This window comes from Python bivittatus, unplaced genomic scaffold, assembly GCF_059951505.1.
Source record: "Python bivittatus isolate LINGU-HERP-01145 unplaced genomic scaffold, Pbiv_v1 ctg000020_np1212, whole genome shotgun sequence".
Taxonomy (NCBI): Eukaryota; Metazoa; Chordata; class Lepidosauria; order Squamata; family Pythonidae; genus Python; species Python bivittatus.
The window spans coordinates 130734275-130760993 of NW_028277030.1; the positions used below are offsets into that span (position 1 = coordinate 130734275).

At 36.6% G+C, this 26719-nt stretch overlaps 1 protein-coding gene across 3 annotated transcripts in view; it reads right to left on the reverse strand.

Moving 5' to 3' along the window:
• BCL11A (BCL11 transcription factor A) overlaps positions 1–26336 on the reverse strand; it is a 189329-nt gene extending 162993 nt beyond the window's left edge. For all 3 annotated transcript variants that reach the window (XM_088149637.1, XM_007423574.4, XM_007423573.3), the window contains exons 1-2: positions 25902–26336; positions 18915–19244 (exon numbers count right to left, since the gene is read on the reverse strand). In XM_088149637.1, the coding sequence (XP_088005763.1) occupies positions 18915–19244; positions 25902–25956 (385 nt within the window). In that variant the 5' untranslated portion in view covers positions 25957–26336. The remainder of the gene's footprint in view (positions 1–18914; positions 19245–25901) is intronic.
• Between the last annotated feature and the right edge of the window lie 383 nt (positions 26337–26719).

Consider the following 26719-nt stretch of genomic DNA (forward strand, 5'->3'; position numbering starts at 1 on the left):
CAGGTATCTGTGGTATGAGATTTCACTACAAGAGCGGGGTTTTTCCCCCCAGAGGCAAGTAACTCGCACACCCAGCAAAGTCCAAACCTTAGCATCTTCTGAAGCAACACAAGCTATTTTCATTCCAACAGGTGTTTGGCAGCCAAGAAATCAATAGAAAATTATTTTAGAATTGCTCCTTCATAGCTATGTACTTTATTAAAGAAGTTTTAATGGCAAAAGCATTTGCCTTTTCACAGACTAATCAATTAATCAAATTTAAATACTTGCTCTTATAATAAGTAAATATAAGTGCCCCTTTGAAATACTGAAAGAACTGTAAGATAAATTATAATTTAATAAATAAATGCTAATGTTAGTTGTTGCTGTTTTTCATTACTTTTTTAAACTACCCATCAGATTCTCATCAGGTTTAAACTAGATTTAAAACAAGAAACCAGAAACACTCTCATAGCTACCAATAATTAAAATGATCTAAATTTATTTAAAATTTGCCCTCTATCATTCAACCAAAGCTTTAGGCAATTAATCTATCAATTAAATCAATTCAACATTTCAATCCTAGAATATATTGATAGTTAAATAAAAGTCTTCACAAATATGTGTATGTGTATGCTTATATATACCTCCATCCTTCTGATCCTTACAGGCAAAAGGATACAGCAAACTTGAATTTTCTCTCTTTTTTTAACCCAAATGTCTGTAACTACTCAATATGTATCAGCACAAGAATCCCTTTATTAGCCTTCTGCATAATAAACAGTACTAAATCAGTAAAGGGTTGAAAACACTGGCTTGCAGAAATGCCCTCCAAATTAAAAAGGAAGTTGAATGTTCCGCATAAAGAGAATGGGGGATGTCAAGAGGAGGACCACAAAGTGTCTTATAACTGCTCTAACATCAAGGTAAATGTGACATTATAAAATGTGCTCAGGTTTTAAGAGCCACATATTCTAAGAAAAGGGAAAGTTCTTTTCCTTCAAGGTGAACTGTCACTGACAGTTTATGCTAGAGCCATTCAATTTACATTCCCAGTTCTTTCCAATATAGTATAAAAAAGCCCATTTTTATGGATTGTGAGGGAGTAAACTAAAATTGGATTAAAAACAAATTTTAGACACTTGCAGGGAGATGTCTGAAGAATGGTTTCAACATTTCTGAAGTTGTATTCACATCACATTCCTTTTTGGAAGACTTCTATAATTTCCTCTAGGATGTTTTAAACCTTACAGGCATGTATACACATGGAAGAGAATCTCCATCAGGATTGTATGTACAAAGCAAGTTTTTTAAAAAAAGAAAAGTACAAAGAAAAGTGAATACTATAATTTCAATACAGTTAAGTTACCTTATTTTCCACGTTTGCTGCTATTTTAATAAATTTGAATGATTTAGTGTATTAGTCTTGGGGAGCTCTAAGGGAAGAAATCAGAAAAAAAAAAAATCCACCACTGACCTCTACAAAAAGTTATACATTCATTCTCAAGCTTCTAAAGATTTTACTAGAGAATGCCTAAACACCCCAGGCAAAACTTGACATGACACCATTTATGCATGTATTGTATGTGTTTAATTTTCAAAAATAAATAGCAAACATTGGTGAAACATAACCCCCTCCCTGCCAACATGAATGTGTGATGTAGCCAACATGCTACATCTTGATTAAAATAACACTGAAGAAGTTCTGAACGCTCACCTTGAGTTTTGCATATTGAAAGGCAATAAATAAGTAATAAATGTTTCAAAGATAATAGTATGTTTCCCAGTTACCAGTTAGCTATCACTGAAAATAGTCGGAAATGCCTATTCATAGTTTCATTCCTTGACCATCGCGAGTAATGTAAAAGGAGTCATACCACAGCAGCTGCCATGAACAAACAAATTAGTTTTCATACAAGAATATTTTTATCTCTATTGTACAAATAAGTATGTTCCTGTGCTAACTTGTTACACCATCCACTTATATGCAGAACAAGGTAGGATTTTTTTATTATAATAATTTTTTGGTCCCTAATATCAGTCACAGAAGCCTCAAGATCAGAAGAAATGCATTCCTTTGAAATTCCTCAAATGTTGAAGTTAAAAGGACAGCAGTTGTTTTCAAAGATCCAAGAGATCTAATTTATCAAAATTCAGTGTTTTCCTTATTGACTACCTCCTTTCCCAGTACTACACAAAACTTACCACTAAATAAACAGTATACATTTTATTACAAGACAGTAATACTTCTCACTAAGACTCAATAAGGCAATATAATTTTTAACTTCAAAAGCCACTTTTTTGTTTATACTATATAGGGGAAAAAGAACTGTTTTATAGAGCCTGCTTAGAGCAGAACCAACAACAATTATGGTAAGGCAGGAATACAGGTTACATTATAACAACCTCACAACCAAACTGCAAGTACTTCCATTTTTTTGGATGCCCCTTTGCCTGGAACTTCCTTCCCCAAACTCCTTTTCAGTCTCTTCCCTATCATCACCTCCTTCAAATCCTGCTCAAATCTCACTTTCTATAAATTCTAGAAATCCTCAACCCTAACTGAAATTAAGCCTCTAAATATATAAGTAATGGACATTTTTCACATTATTCCTGTTACAATCTGCTCAGCACTTTCCCCTATTAAAATGGAAGCTTAGTTTATATAGATAACAGATTATCGAGTGTCTTAATTTAATCATTTGGTGAGAAGACAGTACAGCTTCAAATTCTTCACAACACAAAGAAGTCACATTTGGTCCAATGTGTCCAACTTTAATTTCTCCGCCCTGGGTGAGGAAGGGACAAAACTACACAAAACTTTTATTTTGAAGGACAGTGTATAATTAAAAATAAATAAATCTAGCGGCCTTTGCTGAAATGCCTTGTAAGAATATGAGCCTCAACTGACTATACATATTCTGGGGCAAAACATATTGTAATACTGAAAATATTTTGTAAACATAAATATATTTTTATTTGGCCTTTCAGCAGCAGGCAGAATAGTCATACTCCAAAGAATATCTTTGTCCAGGACACGAAAATGATTGGGGACAAAAGCTAAATTTAATTCAAAGTTAAAATTAATTAAATCAATTAAATTGAATTAACATGACTTCTCACTTATTCAACAATTTTCCTCTTCAGCCACATTAAAAATTATAGTTTAGCAAAACTTTGGCAAAGGCTCTATTGGGCTACATTCAGAGCTTTTAAAGAATGGTTTGGAATGCTTGTACTACAGCTTCTATACTCCTAGAACTGTAAAATAGCATGTTCATTAGTATGATTGTTATAAATATGTTTTTAAAAAACAATCCCCTTTCCTTTTTAAATGCCTGCTCTGATTTTATTTACACACACACACACACCCCTCTCTATATGTATTAGGAGCAGACTGACTTCTACACAGGTAGTCCACAGATTAAGAGCGCCCAGTTTAAGGATGACCCATAGTTAAGAATGGAGCCTACTGCAGCAAAATTCAAGTTAAATACACTATGATTCAAGTTAAATACACAGTGGTTCAAGTTAATTACACAATACTACTTATACAATATTATACAATAATACTGTTCCAGCTTACATACAAATTCAACTTAAGGGGAGACCTGCGGAACAGAACTTGTTCTTAAACTGGGGGCTATCTATAGTTTATTTATTACTAGAATTCCTATAGATGACAATAGATATAAAATATATACCATACTGTATTCAAAATCTCTGTTATGATCAACACAAAATTACTATCTGCTAACTGATCCAAAATGTGCTTGTATTTTAAAAAAAGTAGTTTGAGATACAATTTTTTTAAAGTATCTCAAATGCTACATATTTTACTCAAGCATAATTTACACAATAGTTCAAAATATGAAATGTTTAGTATATGAATGTCAGTAAGCTGTCATTTGGCATTTTAGGACAAAGCATATTCACTTACCTATTTTTACCTCATGAAGACTGAGTTTAAATGACAACCAGTTAAACACTTTTTAACTCTCTTACCTTCTTTGTGAAAATATAAAATATTTCTTTATATTTATATAATTCATAGAAAACTGAGTAAAATGTTTTTTGTGAGAAAACATCAAAAGGTAACAGGCAGCTTCTCTTAAGAGCAATGTAATTTCTCACCTAGAGGGAAAAAACCTAATATACCCAATTAGGAAACAGTTCCTCTTTCCTTCTTTGTTTCTTATGGACCAAATCCATGAGACTAGCCTTTGGAATTAACAGTAACACATCAGATATACTAACAGGATATGCTAAGCTATGCTAACAAATTATGTGCTTTTATTTTATATTACGTATATTATGTATTTTATTGTTTTTAATCTATTATGTATTTCATTGTTTTTATCTATTTTATTATAAGCCACCCAGAGTCACTTATGTGGGATAGGTGGCTACATAAATCAAAGAAATAAAGAAATAAAGCAAGCAAGGCCATTTAGTATTTGTTTTAAAATATCCTTCTTCTGAGATTTTCAACCAAACATCCTTGATCTACATTCTTTGCATTAAATGAAAAGTAATAAAATTTCAATCAGAAAGTAAAACTTCTGACTACCATTGAATACAAATTGGAATGAAGGAAAATCCAACTATAAAGTTTATTTAGAGGTAAACAGACAAAATTTAACACTGTTGGTAACAAAAATGCACCCATTTGAAATTACCACAACTTTTTCTCAGTCATACCAATTAACTGGTGGGAATTTAAATTTGTGATTAAAGCTTCCATTGATTAACCATACCAATTCATCAATTAAAGCTAATTATATTTTATCTCGCTAATTAAACTCAACAGATGTTACCAACCCAAAACTGAAACTCCTAGGCAAAAAAAAGGGGGGAACGGGGGAGCCTAAAATTTATGTCTCTTATGAAACCCATATTGCTTGGAGACTTTTATTTTCAGATGCTTTGTTTACTTGGTTAAATATAATTTGGACTGTGGAATAAAAGATGGAGAATTTAAGCAAGCTTTTAAATCATGCATGTGTGTGTGTGTTTCTCTTTAACTCCAAAGTAAAATAGTCGGTATAACCTTTTCAGTAGTGGCATTAAAAACAAAGACCATATAAACAAGTGCTCATTGTTTATAACTGACCAGCTCTCCCTGGGCATCCCTTCGTCATCATCATCAACACTGAACTATTCCAGGATGAATTCAAAGAGTGATGCCTATCTGAAGCAAAATAACATGCTGACAATGCCTATCTACAAAAGCACCAGCATATTCCCACCATAATTTCACAGAAAGATTAAAATTTGATTGTTTCTTGATACAGTCTGCAATGTTGTTATTTTGAGTGAAATACACACACACACACACACATATATATATATATATATATATATATATTCCAAATTTCAATAACACTGATTCATTCCGCCTACCAAAGTACATTTGTTTAAATCAGTAAACTGTATATGTAAAGCTTCCATCAGGATTGCATCAGATTACCTAGGGGAGACAACAGACACCTCTATGCACAATCTAAAAAGTTTAAAATCAACACCTAATTGATACCTCATTTGTTTCCAATATTAAAAAGTATATCTAGCTACTGGAAGAAAAGGGAGCTATTCTTTTTCATCCCACCGTTCATACATTTCATTCAATTTATTCTAAATGAATCTGACAGCGGTTGAACTTATCAAATAAATGCATTATTTTTAAAGGGGGGGTCAAAATTGTTCCTTCCCAATTAAAATACATGTTTAGAACTTTATTATAAACCTTCGAAAGCAGGAAAAATGGCCCAAAACTACTTTTAAATGTAAAAATGGGGGGGGTAGAGAGAGGAGGTGTTCTTGCTTTTTGTTTGGCTTGGGAGGAAAATAGACTGCAAATGTTGACGGTGTTTTCCTTTGTTTCATTCAATCAGATGCAGGATTTGCTTTTAAAAATTAATGTATGGCAATTCTTAAGCAAAACACATTTGAACAAGTAACAGGAAGGTATTTCTCATCCCACCATCCCCACACTATTTTTATGCAAATTTCTACATCAGTTCCTTAAAAGATTAATGGGGAGTGAGAGAAAAGGCCTTAATTCTATCAAAATTAGAAGGAATATGAATCAATTCTCTTTTATTCTGGAAAATCTAGCAAACTGAAAATTTTTCTATGGTTTTCATTCTCTCTAGGCTACCTTAATCTTCTACAATTCCCTAGATTGCCTCCAAATTAATCTGCTGTATATAGCTTTATTACTGTATGGTGGTAAGAGAGCATTAATATTCTTTGGATTGCATCCGACAGGACATGGATCCATTTGAACTCAAACCCAAAAGCTACTCTGCAGCACTCTAATTGTGAGGACAAATGAAGAGCATATAATCCCCACAGGAATTGGGACTAACCTTCTCACCACTTTAATAGACAAATACATATAGTCACGCATATCTCCATTCCTGCCCTCAACAGCCTGACTCAACATCACTTTGGAATGAGGAATGTACAGAAAGCCTCCACCACAAAGAGCAGTACAACACGCTCCTTGAAATATTTTTTTTTAAATGAGGTAGGAGCAAAGAAAACAAACATTTTGCAAACTCCAGCACAGTTCATTATGAGCATGCTAAAGTGGTTGGGAGGTTATAACAGGAGGATGTTCCTAATCAACTGCCAGGCATACAGAAGTAAAGGGTTTATATCTACCATCCCCCAAAAGGAAAGAAATGTTGTTGCAAAAGTGTCCTTTTAGTCTGATTTAAGACTTTCAGTGAAGGAAGAGCTGTTTTGCCACAACTTCTATCACACATCTATATCTAGTAGGACTGTTCAGCCCTTCAGACTGGAAGCAAAAAGGTGTTTCAAAACATACAGGAGCCCAAAAGTATCCCATCTGCAACTCCTTAAAGCAGGCACACCTTTTCCCAGGATCATGCAGTTGTATTCCACAGTTGCTACACTCCAACCAGCTCCTATATAATGCTGGAGGTCTGAAAGGGAGAGGCATGAGCTACCAGTCCAAAGAGCTTCCTCTTAATCCAAAGAACCTCCCTCTCACACAATGCAACTGCAATGTGTTAGTGCAAATTTAATATGGAGAATCAAAAGTTTGGATGCCAACTTAGCCATGCTTAGAGTTGCGTTCTAAGTGTCTATGCCTAGATCCAATCAATCTAGTTCAGGAAAAGGAAACTTTACAGGAAGATGCTAAAGCTTGTTTTAGTTACATTTAGGATTAAATAATTTTGTTTTGCTTTTTAAACAATATTAGGCACCCCAGTGACCCGTTGGGTCATCCTTTGAGAAAAAGGTAGCGCAGTCTGATGTGACCAGAATAAACATTAAATTTTAGGCTGACCCTATTTTTTTTTACCCCAGTGCTGGACGGTCCCGTGAACATCTAAGAAGAGTATATATCATAAACAGAAAAATAACTGAACTTCAACAATAATTCAATATTTATTTCCCTAAACGAAGAAACAAAATGACCGTGGGTGGGCAAAAAAGCAGTGGGAGTGGGAGAGATGTCCAACTTCCTGCCAGCTTCTGCATTAACTTTGCTTGTGGGAAGCTGGCAGGGAGTGTCAGAAATCATGATCACTTGACCACAGGGATGCTGCAACGGCCACAACTTTGCAAATAAAACTGGTCTGAACATTGTGGAAATTTCAATTCCACAGGAGTAATGGGTCCCAGATTTTTTAGCCATTCTTTAAGTTACCTTGAGTACCTTAAGTTAGGTACCTTAATTCAAAAATTGTTGCGGTATAATGCTTGAGGGTACAAACAGGCAAACAGATAAACGCAATGAGAGTTTTAGTAGTATATAGATATTTTATAATCTCTTGTGGCTATTTTATACCTCAAAATAACTACATCATTAACCCAAGTCTGTCAGACCTTGAAGCAAACTGATTTGAGTGGCATGCTTGCCAAAAGCCAGCACAAACTCAGCACAGAAACAGAGTGGGCAATCAAGAAACTCAGCTGCTGTTTAAGAATATGAGCTCTTAAAAATGTGTAAGTGTGCACAGGTAGGCAAGTTCCTCCTTCCATCTGTTATCCATGAGGGAAAAAATTGCACCTATTCCTTTTTCCATCAGTCAGTTGAAACACTCTGCAGTGAAGAATTATCTAGTCAGTTGCTAAGATGAATTAAATGTAGTTCATTGGAGGACAGATTTATGACAGGGTGTGAAGGGGCAGCAGCAGAAGTCCTTAGACAAAAGAGAACGAAGGGGTACATGATACAGGGGAAGTGAAGAAGGGGGAAGTAAAGGAATAGAGGTGTCCTCTATCTAGAGCAATCACAATAACCAAGGCTGGTCCCACTGACTTAGAATCAGCCTGTTGAAATCAACCGGATTTGAGTTAGGTAATTGCCAGTGATGGCAGATGCTAAGGACATGGCACGGACCTGTACTGTACTCCCTAAGCTAGATTACTGCCCTCAGACACAGAAAACAACACTCCATCATCAGTGGAATGAAAGAAATTGCCAGTTCAGTTTGTTCAGAGGGTGAGGGTTGGCTCATACACTGTATGAATTCATAATGTGGTTGCTTTTAGGCGTCACACGAGGTACAAACCTATCCCTAAAAAAATCATTTACAAACCACAGTGGATGGGTTCACACCTTATTTTGACATCAAATAAATCACATCATACCTTAGCACATTGTGTGAACCCTCTTGTCTGACTGCCTCAGGCAGCATGTTTTGGGCCAGCCAAGTTATACAAAGTCATTCAATTATTATCAACAAGCACAGAAACAAGAATATTGGTTTACATTTCCTTAACATACATATTTACCAGTTTTTCTTCCACCAGCAAAATATACAACCCTGTTGATTTCAAGATGCAAAAGGACAGAAATTCCCAACACATCACTTACAATGTTCATGTATGTCCATATCAACCCACATTTTCTAAAAATCTCTAAATCAAAGTCTAATAAATAAAAAGTCTATTCAAATACTCATCACCTCACCAGGTATTTTCTAGGTCATATTCTTAAGGACTAGAAATTCATATTTCTCTTTTAGGAAAAAATGATAATAAAGTAAGGTACCCAAGATGTTGATTTGAGCTCGAAATAGCAAATGTGTGTTTGCTTGGGATTGCAGAATGCATAACCTGGTTATGGCTGCTATGTTTAATGTGCAACCACAGTCCAATTAGAGAATATATAAATTAAATTGCCTCAAGTTCTGTTATGTTATGTTACTTTTCATAAGTAGCTAAGCACAAGACCAATTTAAACTTGGATCAAGTTAGCTGCTGAATAATCCAGAGGTTATTGCTTTTCACCTAAACAGGAAATTGTGGGGAAAAAGACAATAAACTATGTTAAAAAAGGATCAACAAAGTAAATAAAAGAACTGGCTGAACTCATGTTCTCTGGTATTATTTATACAATTTATTTCAACAGTACAGTAACATGACCAAAGCCAGTCATCCTATATTATGCACAACATAATAAACCAGTACAATTTAAGACTCTTACAAAGCATTTTCACACCTTACTTTTTTAAAATTTTAGGTTACATCCAATTTTTCAAGAGTATATTCAAGAATTTAATTTCCAGTGAGATGACCAAATATTTGAAGATATTTCTATATACAGACACACTCATCAGAGAAGCATTATGGAGCATTATATAAGTATATCTGCATTTGTTCTAGTGTAATATATGAAATGTAACATAGTCGGTGAAAGTTCCGTCAGTGAACAATACACACATTCTTGAAGCAATTATTACTGAAAAGAGCCCCAAAAAAATAAACCTTATGCTTTTTGTTTAAAAACAAAATGGCACTGTGATCAGTATTAGAGAGAATGAGTTTGGCTATCCTGCGCTGTACATAATTAAATAAGGCCTTGAATTTTGTCCAAAGAACTTCACATATTCTAAGTGACAAATGTATGTATATTTCACATAAATTGGCTTGTATTATCACATCACTGTGGTTCTCATTTGTGTTTGAAAAACACACATAAAGAATTTTGCCTTCTTCTTATTACAGAGCTGAAATACTTTCAATCTGTTCAAAAGTATTAGGGAAACATCCATGAAAGAATGGTTCACTTCCCTGTACTTTTGGTCTGAAATATTTTATCTTTTGGCACTTTACTACTCCCCTAAATGTTTGCTCACTCTCACTCTCACTCTCTCTCTCTCTTTCTCTCTCACACACACTATTATTCTAACATCCCTGCTGAGAATCTATAAATCAATCTCTTTATTGTCTAAGCAAGCCCAGCCATAGGACTGGTATTTATTAAATTATTTCCAGTTTGCAATATGTTCTTGCTCATTCTTGCTATTCAGTCAACCCTGTGCACCTAGGGCAATTTCAGTTCACTGGGAGCACCTCAATTAACCATCACATGCTGGTAGGGAAGAAGAAAAAATACATATAGGGGAAAAAAATCTTTATATGCTAAATAATATAACAAGTTGGAAGCAAAGTAGTAGGTTGTTTCAAGGGACTCCAGCTCATGTGAAAGCTCCTTTGGAGGATCAACAATGAAGGAAATTTCTATGCTTCTGTATAAAAGACTGATGTATTTGAAGTAAAAACTTGCTTTCATATCATAGGGTCTGGGGGAAACAGAAAAAAACCTGGAACAATCCCTCACTGCCAGGCAAACGATGACCTGCCAGATTCATAGACCTTTCTCCAAAATAGTAACTTCAGAATAGGAATCTCATAAAATGCATACTCAGCAAATTATGCCATGCATTTATCCTGCTAACTCCAATGATATAATTTATAATTTCATAATACTTTCTGAGTATTGTGTTGGTAAGCTGCCTGGATAACGGCAAGGAGGAAAAACATTTTAAAATGTTTTAATATATAAGTCAGAATAAAACAGAACATGGGGATTGTCTCAGCAATGCAGCAGCATTCTTTGCTTGTCAGAAGTACATTTCCTATCCAAGCAAACCTCTGGATTTAATTAAGCTTTCCAAAAACTTCTAACAACCATCCAGCAATGAAAAGAAAAGCACTTCAATAGTTCAACTGTATAATCTAGTGATGGTTCCCTTTACAATTTCTGTTGGAAAGAGTTGCTCTGATGTTGTGCATTGACAAATAAAATAAAATAAACCTGACAATTTACAGCTTTTCCCAGTTCTTATTTACAAGCAAAACTCACATGGAGAAGGCAGGAAGGACTCCAGCTCAAATTTTCTGATGAATAACTACCTTAAGCTGCAATGTTATATTTACAGGAGAAAATGTGAGAATGAGTGGGGGTTTTCAGAGTATTACATAAACTGCAGCAATCTCCACTGACCCTTCAGATTAAGAAAAATGGATTGAGATTTAGGTCAAAAGGTTCATGTCCCATTTGCCCATCCAAACTGCAACTGTTAAATTCTAAATGCTAGAATTTTCAATAGCATACAGTTAGAATGTTTTAAAATAAAAACTGAAATTTGCAAAACATAAAATTAAAAGAACAATTGGCCTACTGCACTTATTCCATTTACTGGAGACGTAGGCAAGCAAAGCAACAATCTTATATTCTTATATTCTTCTCTTCTATCCATTTTAATTCTAAATGGAGTTGGGTGGCCAATAAATTTAAATAAAATAAATATCATCACCATCACCACCATCATCATCATCATGCAGGCTTAGTCTCCCAATTTTGTACTAAGAACTATGTTATAGGAAATAATACTATCATTTAAAGAATTCCTGTCTCTTTAACAGCTTATATAAGGACACGTGCACATGTATTATCTATATCATGCATTATAAATCACAACGCTTAACAAAATTCAGGATTACATTCCCTTACAACCATAGGCCACCGAATTTATACAAACAAGCAGATATCTGCCTAATATAAAGAAACAACAAGTAATACTAAAAATCATAATATCGGCTTTCACTAGCATTAACTGAATTATCTACCTTTCAGCTTAGCAAAAACCAGAACTGCTTGTTATTCCTTTATCATTAAACTGTTGCTAAATCACTGACAAAAGATACCTTATAGGATAAACATGCACAATCATGCAGAATGCTTTCATTTTCCATCAGATTTTGTTTTATTACAGCAACTGACCTCTAAAATTACTGTCTTACTCCAGAGCCTGTGGAAAAGTTAGTCTACATTGCTAGATATTAACGAATGCACATATTCAGAAAGAGAGCAAAAGAAGGTATTTTTTTAATATGGATTGTCAAAATTTCACATCAACAGTAGTTCTGACTTTCTTTCTGTAAAACAAGACAAGAAAGTGAAACTAAAGAGTTAAAGATGTATCATCTCATGGTGTGACGCAGTAATTTGTGTCTTCTATATCAAAGCAGTGAACCCTGAACATTATTTATCCTAAGAAGGTAGCCTTTTATTGCAACACACGTGCTTATTGACTAGAAAATGGCTCAATGACAATCCATATTTAATATATAACAGGACAATAAACATGTTCCTGCTACAGTCTTAACAGAACTCATTCTTTTATTGTTATGGAGCATTTTTCCCAATGGCACTTATTATGATAAATCATTTTTTCTTCTACATGTCTTTAAAACACTGGTTTATACACCCATGACTAGATGCACCCATCATTCAGAATGCCATACTCAATTGTTCTTTTATTTTCCAAGATTGTAAGACAAATTGTTGCTAAAAATAGCAAGCCTAGGAAAAAAGAATATCCAACTACTTTGCTTGAACAATCCTTGAACTCCAGAAGTACTTTTGCCCAAAAGTAAGAATTACAAAGAATCAATTTATGTTACTCCGGTTTTACTAAAATAGTAGCTCAAACAGTATGCACATTTTATCCTGAATTTATGTAAACTGCTGAAATAGGGAGAAACAAAATGAAAGAAGTAATGGAAAGGACTTTTTTACACAATGAAAGCATTTTAAACCATTACAGATCTCCCCAATTTATATGATCTTTTTATGAACCTGAGAAGATATTCTCTCACTTGGAAGACACTCCAAATTGGCTATCTTCTAAAATAATCTACAAAATGCAGCAAACCATAACACTAAACTTTAGTACATATCAATAGTAAATGTAACATTCCAGGACACTGCACACATGAGTCCCAATGATACCCAGAGCTCATGCACATGCATATAAGAATCTTGGAGCAAACCCAAGATTCATCTACTCCATCATCCTGCTTCCTGCAGTGTCATACCAAATGCTACTGGGAAATGTAGTAAAACATAAAAGCTGTAGTTCTCTACTACCTATTGCTACCCACCAATTAGTAATTCGTGACAAAGTGGCCAAATGTCACTATGATGTGCTAAACAAGCTTAATTGACTGGATTCCCATTCTGTATTAAACCAAAATCAAATTGCTTTTTAACTTAAGATTATAAAAAGCAACTCAGACTAACAATCATTAGAACCCTACGAATTTGTCTTATTTCCTTCTGAAAGTGATTGAAGTCAGTAGCTGTCATCACATCTTGTGACAGTGAATTCCATAAATTCATTAAACATTGGAGAACTTTCTTTTGCCTGTGTTATATCTACACAGGAAAACATTAATGGATGGATGACTATAAAAACCTCTATTACAATCTCCTTCACATCAGTTAATCATGCCTTTTCTAAACTAAAAATGGTAACAGTCCGATTGGTTTCTGCAGAGCAAGAAAGAGCAGATAGCAGCATGTAGAAATATGAGTGACAGGCAATGCAAGCAGAAAAGAGCATTCCCATCTCCCACTTTCAAAAGAAACAATCAGACTAACGTTTATAAAGCAAACCAGAATAAATCGGTGTAGTCAGTGGCTTGATGGGCTTGGGAGATCAGTATTCCAAGTTTAGAAGAGCCAAAGATCTATGAAATGTTATCTCAGTTGTCCAACTGCAAAATGAACATTCTGACTACCTATAACACCTGTCAATCCACAGATTTAAAAAAAAGTAGTATGTGGCAACATCTATCACAGTGTAAGCAAACTTAATGTACCCTTGCTTTTCTTCTTCCAGCCCCACTCCACAAAAATCCCACAACTCCTTGGAACAGATCTGGAGGGCAAATGTGGGTGGAGGTTTGCAGGAAAACAAAATCATTTTTCCCAATAGAATCCATTTTCCTAGTAGATGGACACTGATGGATGTATCTCACAAATTACCTTGCATGAAGTCCTAAGTAAGAAATAAGTAACAGTAACTTCCTTTAAAACGCCAACTAGCATGAAAATCTTGAAACCCTCAAATACATGTTCCTAGCCAAAATGAAGCCAAAGTATGCACTTTGCTCACTTTCATCATTTGTCTCCAATCACCACCATTTCGCCTCCCTCCTTAACTGTCCCATTTTCAAATTTTACATTACACGTTTCTCAAGACAGAAATAAATCCTTTTAACATTGGTGAGTCTACATAAATTCTAAGTAGGAATATTCTCTCCCCCACCAGAAAAAAATGGTTCCCTCTTTGAATTAAGTCTACTTGGCAAATTAAATTTAAAAACTTTTCCATTTTGCTAAATGTGCAAAGTGACTTATTCACTAACCAAAAAAAAAAAACAACCCACTTTGTGTTTCTCTTTTTCATTCCTAATTATAGTAACACACCAAAATAAGAATCACCTCAATAATAAACTGGAGTACTCTTATCACTTAAGATAATTCCCTGCCTTCAATGACAGTGACAGGTCAGTTAAAATTTAGCTGATTCATTTTCTATTTAAATTTATTAATCTTGAACAGCAATAAATTGAGCAGTTTTATTGTACTCTCAAGTCTGATTTTAAAACTCTGTCTTCAATGGTCAATTCCACGAAGACTTTCAAAAACTATTTACACCAATTTTGATCCATTTGTTAGGGAGTAAGGACCATATTTTAAAGGCCTTAAATGTGTGCAAGACCCCTGGCTCTTTCACTACTATATGGTTTAAAACATTACAAGAAAGACTTCCTTTTCCTATCATTTCAATACCATCTTATGAATAGCTAGCAAAATATAACTCCCTCTTCCCCAATCTTCTGCTTTCCAATGCTTTAAACATGGCCCACAAGTATGCTAGCTAGGAGTTCTGGAAAGTATAGTTTCAATATATTTGGTGACAGCAGAACGAAAATTGTCCTCACTGGTTGGCAGGGATTAATGGTGGCAAGTTATTCCAAACAGATATTGTTTTCATTGCATTAGGATCAATCTCTGTGGCTTCCAAGCAAATCTGTCACATGTACTGCATTTATACTGAGGTATTAGAAATGAATTCTATAAGCTCTTTCTGAAGTACAAAATAGATGGCTGAAACAAGTTTCTTACAATAAATGGCAAAAAGCCCTAGCATTTGCAAGCACTTGAAAAATATAAAGTAATATTCATCCTACTGTGGCACACACCTCTCCCCTAGTTTTAAGTCCAGGTGAATGCTGGACTTAGAACAAGAAAACATCAACTCAAATCTCTTCTCAGCAATGAACTCACTTTATGACTTCAGCACAACTCTGTGCTTCTAGCCTCAGTCTTACTTCTCAAAAACAAGGACTCAAATCCTCAAGCAGCACAATGCATTGTTTCTGTTCAAAGCAATACATTAACAACCAATAACCCAAACACAGCTTGCCAGACTTTGGTATGCTGATAATCCTATATGCTTTTTTATATAGTGGCCCACTTGTGCAAGCAATACAAATGGGTCTGAGTTTGGCAAGGCAGCAGCAATGCATTGAAAAAAAGCTGTTATTTCCCTTCTTACAGTTCTGCTCCATCTTGGACCAAGCAACCTATCTAGTATCTACAGAGCGGGCCTTTTGGCTCATCCTCCCCCTTAATTCTTGCTTGACAGATGCTCTGTTTACTCTTTGAAATAGAGATGTTTAATATGTAAATAGTGCATTATGTCACAGAAGGGATGTTCCATATTTGGCGATTTAACATGCCTGCAGTACACAGAAGATCAGAAAACCCTTCTTGAAAGCACTGACTAAATGAACCTCCTTCATGTTCAGAATGTGAGCAGCACATGACATTACAATAGCTTAAGCAACTTGCTATAAATAAGATAGTTGTATTCCAGTTGTGCTTTGCCCCCCCCCACCATCACATACACACAAACACCCAATCACATGCCCAGGTGACCCATCCTTGCCATTATTTTAATGCATATAAACTACTTCTTAATTTATCTAAGTGACTAGGAGGAACAAGGAATATCTAAGATAATAAAACGTTTGGATCAATGGGCATGTTGCTTCTGCACTGTAACTCTAGGAGTTATGCAAGATACTTGCTATAATTTGTAACATGGATACAGACCGCTGCAGCTCAGACAAGGGAAGCTGGCCTGTACTCTGTATGTAGACATATAATGCCAAGCTTGTATAAAAAGCTATCTAAAATTTAGGAGGTAAAAAAGTATTCTTTTAATAACAGGCAACACAAAGATATAAAAGGAATTAAAATAGTTTAAAATTGCTGATAACTCGGTAGGGGTGCAGCAGTGGCATACTTCTACTGAGACACCAAATTTTAAAATTATGAATATGCAAGAATTCTCCATCTTTCATATGACAAAGATACTAAGGTTATGTGTATCCAAGCCATTCCGTATCAAAACAATACTTGATCCAAATTCAAAATTCCAATAAACTGCATGCTGTATAGCAGATTAAAATGTCTTGAGCTCAACAATCGCATTTACAGCTTTTGCTTCATTTTTACCATTGAAATGACTTCATATACAAATACATACATGAGGTACCCCACCAGAAATTAAAATCTGTCTGAAAAATCCACTAACACAAACCAGAGTCATCAAGCTAAACCTGAATTATAAAACTACATAAAATACAAAACTGCCAAAGCAGGCATAAAAAAAATGAAATTAAATTTGATTTGTTCCAATTATATCAAGGCTGGCTATCCACCCATCTACCTACCTACCATTTTTTTCTCTCTGTATAAATACACATATAGTTAACTTAATTATTTCATTTTGAAAGGGACAAAATAAATGTTCATCACTTCCATCAGCTGACAAGCTAGTTTTAGTCCACTTATTCATCTGCAGATCCAACAACACTGACAGGGCCATGCCGACTGAGGTGGCTTGTGAATTGCCTCCTTATTGAGATTGTTGGGGGGGGGGGTGAATTAAATACAAGGCAGCATGTGACTTACATACACTACGTCTCCTAATACCACAGCCTCCCCTAGGCTATTAAAACAATAGTGCAAGTGATACTTTATGCTAACTGTTCTGGCCTTTCCTTACCCTTATTCGATCTATGTCAATTTTGGTAGCGCACATGAAAACCAAAGGAAAGCAGTTTTGTTTGCCATCTGGATTCTAACACCAAACACAATTCTTTATAATCTAGCAGTATTAACAGACCTCTCCACATCTGCATTAACTTCAAACATCTTTTCACTTCCTTTTTAAAAAAGCATACACACATGCAGACAGGATGCAGCCCACCAGTTTTTTGTTGTTGATCAATTTTTCTTATTTTACATTATTTTTAATTACAAGTTGAGGTTAATGCCATTGTCCAAAAAGCCAATCTGCCTTGGACATTCATATGGGTGACATGCGGCAGCAGAAAGCCGTACAAGAAAATCAAGATACATCTGTCAAAACCACATCAGAGACAAGAGACAGTATGGTGGGGGAAGGGGAGACATTTATCATTTAGCTGAGGAGGCAAGATTGCAGAGAGCAACCTCCTCCCTTGTCAAATCAAACTTTTGAAATTTCTAACATGTCCTTAAACATTTCAAATAAGCAAACCTGCATGCCCTAGAAACTGCCCTCTCTACTCTGGCCTGGGCAATGAAAATGGCATCTGAAAGTCAAGGTCAGCCATGTCACTTCACCAAAGGGCTGCCTTTAATTACATCCCATGCAGTGACAGACAAAATGGAACAGAAGCAGGGGATGTTAACCCCTCTTTCCCATTCACACCACAGTTTGCAGAAGACTATGATTAAAAAGAAAAATAAAAAGACTAAACAACCAATTCCAGCAAGCATGGGCACAGCAGCAGAACTGCAAATTCTGGAGCTGGTATGTTGCATTTCCAGGAGACTTTGCTGCCCTTTAATGACCTGTTTAGAACACTTATATAAGATGGGGGGGTTACTGTCTGGATTAAGCTCCCCAGATGTAGGTTTTGTCTCCATTTTACAAACTGGTACAATCAACCTTGAAAGTTGAGAGAGAAGTTTCTTCTGAGAAGAAAAGCTTCTTTCCATATGACTTAAAGGTCTTGTAGGGCAACACTTTCCAGGGTCCTTTCCATCCTATGAATCAAAATAAGGACTAAGCAAGCGTAACAGGCAGAGATGCTTTACACTTCATAAAGAACTTGCTTCTATATGATTGCAGTGGAGTTGTACCTGCGTTTCCTGCAGTAAATATATAAAGCACACACACATACACTAGGAACATGTGACAGAAAACAGTAGCCAATCAAATCTCTCCCGGTGAACATTCACTGCAAAGGAACTGTTACACATCTGTCCATGATATTTTATGTGTTTCCTACTGGAAGCACTAACACCAGTATACCTATGTTAAAACATAATGGTGAAGTATGACATGGAAATTCTTTGAAGGCATTTTTGTATGGTAAATATTAAGAGAGGCATAAGTGAAAAAATTTAAAAAGCTGCAGATGGGGGGAGAAGCCTAGTTCTCTTCTGTACCTTTCTCTTTGGATGAACACAATTTGGCAATCCAGATTCAAAAAAATGTACACAACATGGAAGACATGAAAAGAGAACAGCTGGAAAGTTACTCCATATGTCATGAGTCTTATGCTTCTATAGATAACTGTAAGAATACTGGATGTGTGCATACTTAATATAAATAGAAATGGTGCAAATTTAATTCATGAACTGGTAAAATAAAATGTCAGAAAACAGATTTTCTACAAAAGAATACATTTTCAATGGACAACCTGTAAACATGCCATTATTGCCTTCCCCCCCCCCAATCACTTTGATTTACCTGCTATATGTTCCTGTTTAGGGCAAATTCCTCTAGATGACGTTGACAAACAATCGTCATCCTCAGGTGTGACCTGGATGCCAACCTCCACAGGATTGGAAGTTTTTCGCAGCTCGCTTGGCGAGGGCGAAGGGGGCTTATCCACAGCCTTCTCTAGGCAAAGAGTGCCATTGCATTGTTTCCGTTTGTGCTCAATAAAAATAAGAATGTCCCCCAAAGGGAAGTTCATCTGACACTGGCCACAGGTAAGGAGGTCGTGGTCGCCTTCTGGAGCTCCCAACGTACCATGATCTTGTTCATCATCGGTAAGAATGGCTTCAATGGGTTCGGCTGCAAAGAAAACAAAGGAAATCAGGTATTCAAATACTGATTAAGAACTAGAAAGAATTGGAGAGGGAAAGTATGTTTGCAGAGTACAGGCCAAACTTTCAAAAAAATAAAATCCCAAATATTGGGTAGTAATACTATCACACCTCTAATCTAGCATTGTGCTGGGATGCCTGAACAAAAAAAAAGGGGGGGGGAGCATCCACAGAAACACTTCATTTATTTCATCAAGAGTCTTCCTTAAAACAAAAGGCATAACACATCCCTATTTTAAAACGATTGTATGTTTTATTACTGCACTAGTTTTAACAGAAAAAAGATTAGGTCGCTCCAATCCCAAAACTAAAGATACAAATAAGCCTGTCCTTTATAGCATGTTGTCATGCAACAGGAAAACAAATTTATCAGCGATGCCGAGCGGTTATATCTGAAGGAAAAGCAGCTACAATGCAAATAACTGAGAAGGTGAGCATTTGAGATTCTCTCATACCCCAAAGAGCAAAAAGAAAAAAGAGAGAGAAATCTGCTGTTTACAAATGGGCAATAGTTAAAAAAAAATATGGGGACTCAGAATTCTTACCTTTATTCACCTTCTCCAAAAGTAAATTTCAGAACCATCTATTTGTGGTCCCATGGGTGTCTTTTTTCTTTTCACAAAATTATGTGTGTGTTTTTTTCCCTGTCAGTGTCATATGTTGGAATGAATGTGCTGCTTTAGGGTACACTTATGCATACAACTGTTTGGACATGCATGCAAAAATATAAGCAAGCATAATCACACAATTACGAAAAAGATTGCTTATGTCCATCTGCCAGTTGGCACCCATTACCTGAACAGCCCGTAGCTTTTAAGTATGTTCCTATGTTCTGTGTCATACATATACAGATGCACACAGAATTTCTCAGAACACTTCTCTAAAATGGTCAAGCAAAAAAAAAAAAATCTGCTATTTTATTTATTGTATATTTATCAAGTATTATTAAAAATACAAGAATAACCACAGACTTTTTCTAAACATCTCATCTACAAAATATAAATATATATCTTCAATCTACTGAAAATTTCTAGTTACATTTAAGATGCTTCCAAACATCTATGAAAATAAACCAATTAGCCCTTTCCCCCAAAAAAGTGTCCCATTCATTCATAAAGCACTGGGGGCCTTTGTAAGTTATAAGCCTTAATATAAAAATGACTGAATTCCAGCATTCATAACCAAAGTCCTTTCTTTAGATTCAAAGCACCTTTCCTAATGTTGTCAAAGTTGATTAATTTGCTGAACAAGCTCCAGAAATCTCCACTAAAAGTCTGTTTCTACAGACACTACATGGGTATTTTAACAAGGTAGATATACAGCAATTAGCTTTTTCTCCCACTATTACTTTCCATTAAAATATTTTTGCAGAACAGTTATACAGTGTTCATGGTTTGAGAGGGAGAGGGAGAGAGGGAGGGAGAGAGAGAATGAGAGAGAAGAAAAATCCAGCTTGGGATGTAATTCCATTACGACCGCACAGTACTTTCACCTATAAACAAACATGAAATAGCATTCTTGCAAAATATGAAAAGCTACCAGTTAAGAAAGAAGTGAAAGGACACAATACCTCAACAGTTAATCAGCCTGACCTTCTTTAGTATATGGCCAATTTCATATTTAATTAATTTAAAGCCACAGAGAATCAAAAATAGATTTCAATTTGACAGAGTCATATTGGAATAGATTTGGTTTTTTTTAAAGTATACCAGATTAAATTTATTTCCGAACTATCCATACTGTTTATGGAGATCTCAAGAAATTCCCACATATACAAAGGAACATAATTTTGGATGTCATAGCTCCTTCTAAACAAAAATTCTGCAACTCTCTGCTTTCACTTTTTTTTTTTTTTTTTTTTTTGGTCTCCAGGTTTACTCCTGAATGTAAAGTAATACTAATTACAGAAACATGAACATTATTTTTTACACTGAAATATCTTCAACCCACAGGAGTTCCACTTAAGCTCTCTTGACCAAAAATAATTTAACACCAGTTATTGATTAATAGTCAAGGGGGAAACTGGGACTATCAGTGCTTTTATGGTATCTACTTTCCTCTACTCTTTTGGGTGAGCAAATATTAAGTTCTATCAAAACGGCAGGCAACATATATAAGAACAGATTGTCCCAGCACACTCTATCTTGAAAGTATTAAAAAACCTGAAATATTTTTCCATGCAAGCTTCAAACCCAATCCAAGAAGCAAAATAACTGAGTTGAATATTTTCTGTATAACAGGAAGTTCTAAGTAGCAGTTAGTCAAACTATACGACTAGGGCCTAACACAATTGTGTAATCAGTAAGATGGTTTAGCAAGAAAAGACAAAACATTTATTTTCTAAACAGATAATATTTATACTAAATAACGGTTGGGGGGAGTAATTTCTTGTAAACCTCTGTGTAATTGGCCTGGATCTTCATTAAAAAACAGCAAATCAAGTAAAAACTCGAAAGTATTGTTGATTGCATTTCATCCAATTAATTTTATAAGAGACAAGGTATAGTAAGATATTAAAACATACGAATACCCTCCATATTTTTTTAAAGCACTTAATGTAAATGATTGCTAATCAAGACTAATGACAGAGCAATGAATGAATGAGAACTGGCACACTGAGTTTGTTAAAAATGGTTTTCTAAGATACAGAATGCAGGGCAAAACTGTACTGCTGTTATTCAAAAGTATGTCTGCAATTCAAAGAGCTAATGTATTACCATCATCATCATCCTTGCTGTCGCTTATTTGCATGCTAGGCTTTGTTTTTAATTTACTGGCCACCATTTTTGTTTTATATTTTATATATCTGACATTCCTGTTTAAACTAATAGATCATTAAGGAAAAAAGGGGTTGTATTTTCTCTTTTTAAGGCCAACCTAAAAGGAAGGTGGAGTTTTAAATTGAAAAACAAAATGTTAGTGCCACAGATTTCACTTCTTTACAAAGAGTAGGAAGAAGGAAGAAGAAAGAGCACAGAGCCAGAAATGCCAACGGAGGCATTTTCCAGTTTACAGAAGAAAACATCTTTCATTTTTGAAATATGAATTAGGATGGAACAAGCAATCAAACCTGAGTCACAAATAATGGAGGACAGTTAAAGATATATCTCTCCCCCCCCCCCGCCCCATTGGGCAAAATAGTTGAAATTGAAACAATACCTCAGTTTCAACTTTGCATCCAAGTGGATTAGTTTAACAGAAGCTGAAGGAGGGGAGGGAATGGTATTCAAAAACAGAGAGAGGAAAGAAAGGAAAAAAGAAAAAGTAATCGTGTTTAGGTGAATGAACATCTGGATGGATATGAACTTGGGAAGGAGCAGAAAACACAATGTTGGGGGGGAGGGAGAGAATACAGGTTAGCCTCAGAAACCTCACCTAGTAACACATGTAAGGGACCCAAAATATTTGCTTGCCTTTTCGGCCAGCTGTTCTCTTAGGGATCTACTTTAAAAACAAAATAAATCAACTGATTTTCAAAAGCAACAATAAGCTAACAGGACTAAGACTGGATAAATAACAGCCCTCACCAAGCCACCCAAACAAAAGCGGATGCTCTGCAAATCAAGCCAAAGCACCAAAAAGTCTTTGAAAAGGCATTTAATACCTTTGAATTTTTGTACATTTTTCCTTCATCAGAAAAATAAGGTGCACATCTAGGAAAGCTCTTAATACAGAACAAATATTAAGAGGAGTTTCCTGTCTCACATAGTTTGTTTTGCACACGCGCGTGTGTGTGTATATATATAAATAAATAATCAAATACTATGTTGTAGTGCTCTTGGTCACCTAATAATTATTTTAATGCTGTTCTTCCTAACAGAGGGACTATTCCTGCTCTGAGCTGGGGGGGGAGGGATGATGACAAGATGAAAAGCAGTAACTGTGATATTCTATATGGGAGGGCATCTGGTAAAAGAGTAATTTGAATGTTACAGTCCTTTCCCAAAGATTAACACAAGAAACAAAATTAAGAGCAAAAAAAGGAGGGGCTGAATTACACGGGGAGGGGGGGAAGAAAAAAGGGAGAATATCTGAACACATACACACAGCACATACATAAATACACAGAACTCTCACCCCACCTTCCTATGCCAAATGAAAAATATAGAAAATTAAAAGATGTGTGAGCAAAAGGATCAGGTTCAAGTTCACTAGGCTTTCTTGATCTCACTCTGCCTCCTAGTGGCTAAACCTCACAATTTAAATAAAAAAATTATAGAAGCAGAAAAAGAATTGTTTTAACCCAACTCACACAAATTGCCCCCTCTGCTATAATCTCATTATCCCCCATTCTCCCATTCTGCTCCCCAAGTCTGGAAGAAGAAGACAGAAAAAAAATAAACTTCTATAGGAACTCTACTGATCCCTTGATACACATCACAAATCTCTATTTAAACAAAAACTTACACTTCTCTGTATATTTATTTTCTGTGGCTAATTTTCAAGTATTCTCCAGGTGAGTGTGGACCAGAGAGGTTGGAATATAGATGCAAATCTTCGTCTTTACATTAGAAAAGGGGGCATCTTTTCCTCCAAACAACCACTTCACCCTCCCCACCCCCTACCCCATGTTTAAGATAAGAGTCAAATTAGGTTATCAGTTTGGCTGAAGGAAGGGAGGGAGACAGAATCTTGCAACGTGTTTGGAAGGTGATAGCAGCATGTCCAAAAGTATGACAGTTATGTTGCAATAAACATACCGTTTTGCATTTCAAATAACAATTAAAAAAATAGCAGGAATGGGCAGAAAAATAATGTGCAAGGTATTTATTTTAAAAGACAACTGTAATCCATGAAAATGAAGGGGGAGGAATGTTTTATTAGTGAGTTATTTTAATTAAATATGCATGTTGCCAAACGGATATTATTTGCATTGCAATGCAGGCAGCGGTAATTGGGAGAAAGGAGCAGTGACGGCTAAAATGCAAAGTTTTGCAAAAATCAAAAGAGCTTCAATCTTGAAAATTAAGGAGGGAAACAATAACAAAACAGCCTAAGAAAGACCACGCATTTCTCTTTTGCAAATACAACTTATATATTTAATGTCTTCCTTTCCTCCCCCCTCGACTTTGCCCGCCCGCCTTCAACCATCTCAAGTCCAGACCAGACTTCCCTTTTGTGTTTGCAAGCAAGGACGGCTTTGCTCGAGCTTTTGTGCACGGCATGCCTCGAAGGCTGAAAGACGAAACCAAGCCATTGCAAAAATCGCTATTTTGTTCAAATAAAAAGGAGGAAAATATCATCCTTACATCAAAATGCAAATGTTGAGGTGGGAGTACTAATTAATTGTTGAGGGGAGAGTAATGGTCCCTTTCTTGCGATCAGAGATGACACAGCTGCATCTAAGCTTTTATTTCTTTTTATAGTATCTACAAAACCTTGCATGTGTGTATAATACGTTGTACGAATTTCTCCTCTTTCCAATACGTTTGTTCTCCTAGCCTGTTTTGCTGGCAGCGACTCCGCAGCACACGCGGCGCTTGTAAACAGTCAGACACGAGATTTTTCCCAATCAAAATCCACTTCCACTTTTTTTTTGAAAATCTTCCAAAAAATAGTACGAGAGAAAGGAGGGGAATTCCACACGCATGCATATCCACACACCCCGATCCTTCTTACATTTTCAGCTGCACGCATGCTAACCCAAGTTTCTGCAAAGCAAGAGTTTGGGGGCTAACCACGGAAAGAGAAAAGGAGGGGGGGTAAAATGCGGCTGGTAAGAGTAGGCAGTTGACGGGGGGAGGGGAGAAAAGCTAATCGTGGCGGTGCAAGAAGAGAAAAGCAGCCGATCTCCGGCCAAAAACAGACACCACGTCTGCCCCCTTCGTTGCCCTTTCCCGGTGCGGAGTTGGAGAGGGAGAGAGAAAGAAAGAAAAAGGAGCGGGACACGCAGAAAAGGGTGGGGGTAGGCGATCTCTCACCGCCACCACCCCATATCTTGATGGTGGAGACAAAAGAAATGGTCCCCCTTTTCACCCCTATCTAAAAAAAACAAGGGGGAGGTTTGCATGGAATAAGCAAAGCGGATTTGAAAAAAGGGGGAGTCGTCACACGACAAGGCGCCCCGAGAGCACCTAATCTGTCCGCGTGAAAATAAAGAAACTGCCCCGATTCAAGCACACACACACGTACACGCACATGTACCGCTTTCTTTCGCACTTTTATCCCCTCCTTCAAGCAGCTTGCCTCTTCTCTGTCCTCCGCAAAAAAAAAAATGTGTGTGTCTTTGCGTGCTTTCTTAAGTTGCAATTCATTTGTAAGCTGCAGGCGCGCGCACACAGACACGCTCTCTCTTCCGGCAAAATATCTATAGAAGAATCAATTGGGGGGAGGAGAGACAAATGGAACTTTGAGCGAGAGACCAAGCGACCGTAAGCGCTGAAGAACAGAAGGATCTTCTCTGAAAAGTAATGTAGGTGCTAGCGATGCAAAAAAAGAGGGAGGGGCAGGGGGCCTGAGTTTTAAGGTGAGTTGCGTTTTTGTCTTCCAATACATTAAAAAGACGCATGCACAAACAAAGGTTGAAATGTGCAAAATATTAAAAAAAACTGTTGAATTATGATTATTATTTTGCAAGCGAGTGTGCTTAAAGGTAAAAGGCAGAGCGGTAAGGTGGTTTACTTACGCGAAAATTCCCGTTTGCTTAAGTGCTGGGGTTTCCCTTGCTTGCGGCGAGACATTGTGGTGTTGGTTGCTCGGGCGGGCGCGCACGGAGCTCTCTTGCTCGGATCACATCGGGAAGCGCCGGGTGAGCAAGGAAGGAGACTCCAGAGAAAATACCTTCATCAATGTCTTTTGACATCCAAAATAAATTAGAAATAATACAAAGATGGCGCGGGGAAGATGAATTGTGGGATAGCAGTCATGGCTTTTTCTTTTTCTTTTTTTCCTTTCTGTGCAAGAGAGGGAGAAACAGAGAGGGGGAAAAAAGAAGAGAGAGAGAGAGAGAGAGAGAGACAGATGAAAAAAATGGCAAAAGCCCCCCTGAGCTGCAAGTTCAAGTGCGGACGTGACGTCCCTACGAACTTGAACGTCAAGCGGCTGGATGGACAGAGACATACAAAACATGGGCAGGGCGAAGCTGGAGGAAAGGGGAGGAGGGAAGCAGTGCGCCACGCCAATGGACAGTCACCGGGGGCTGGACATGATCAAGCAAAAGAGTGAGGGGGGAGCCGTAGCAGGGCAAGCCAATGGCCAGTGGTGGGGGGAGAAGAGGGGGTTACCCTCCTAGGCACCAGGCACACGCTGCTGCTCCTCCGGAGGGAGGCGGAGTGGTAGAAGACGCGGGGAGGGAGAGGGAGAGAGGCGTGCGTAAAGGCGCGCAACAGCCCAGGAGTGACCGCAGAAAAAGGAAAGGAAGCACGTTGGGGGAGCAGGAAGACTTGGTACGAAAGAAAGTGTGCTGTGAGCCTTTAAAAAAATCAATTAAAGCCAGGAGGGAAA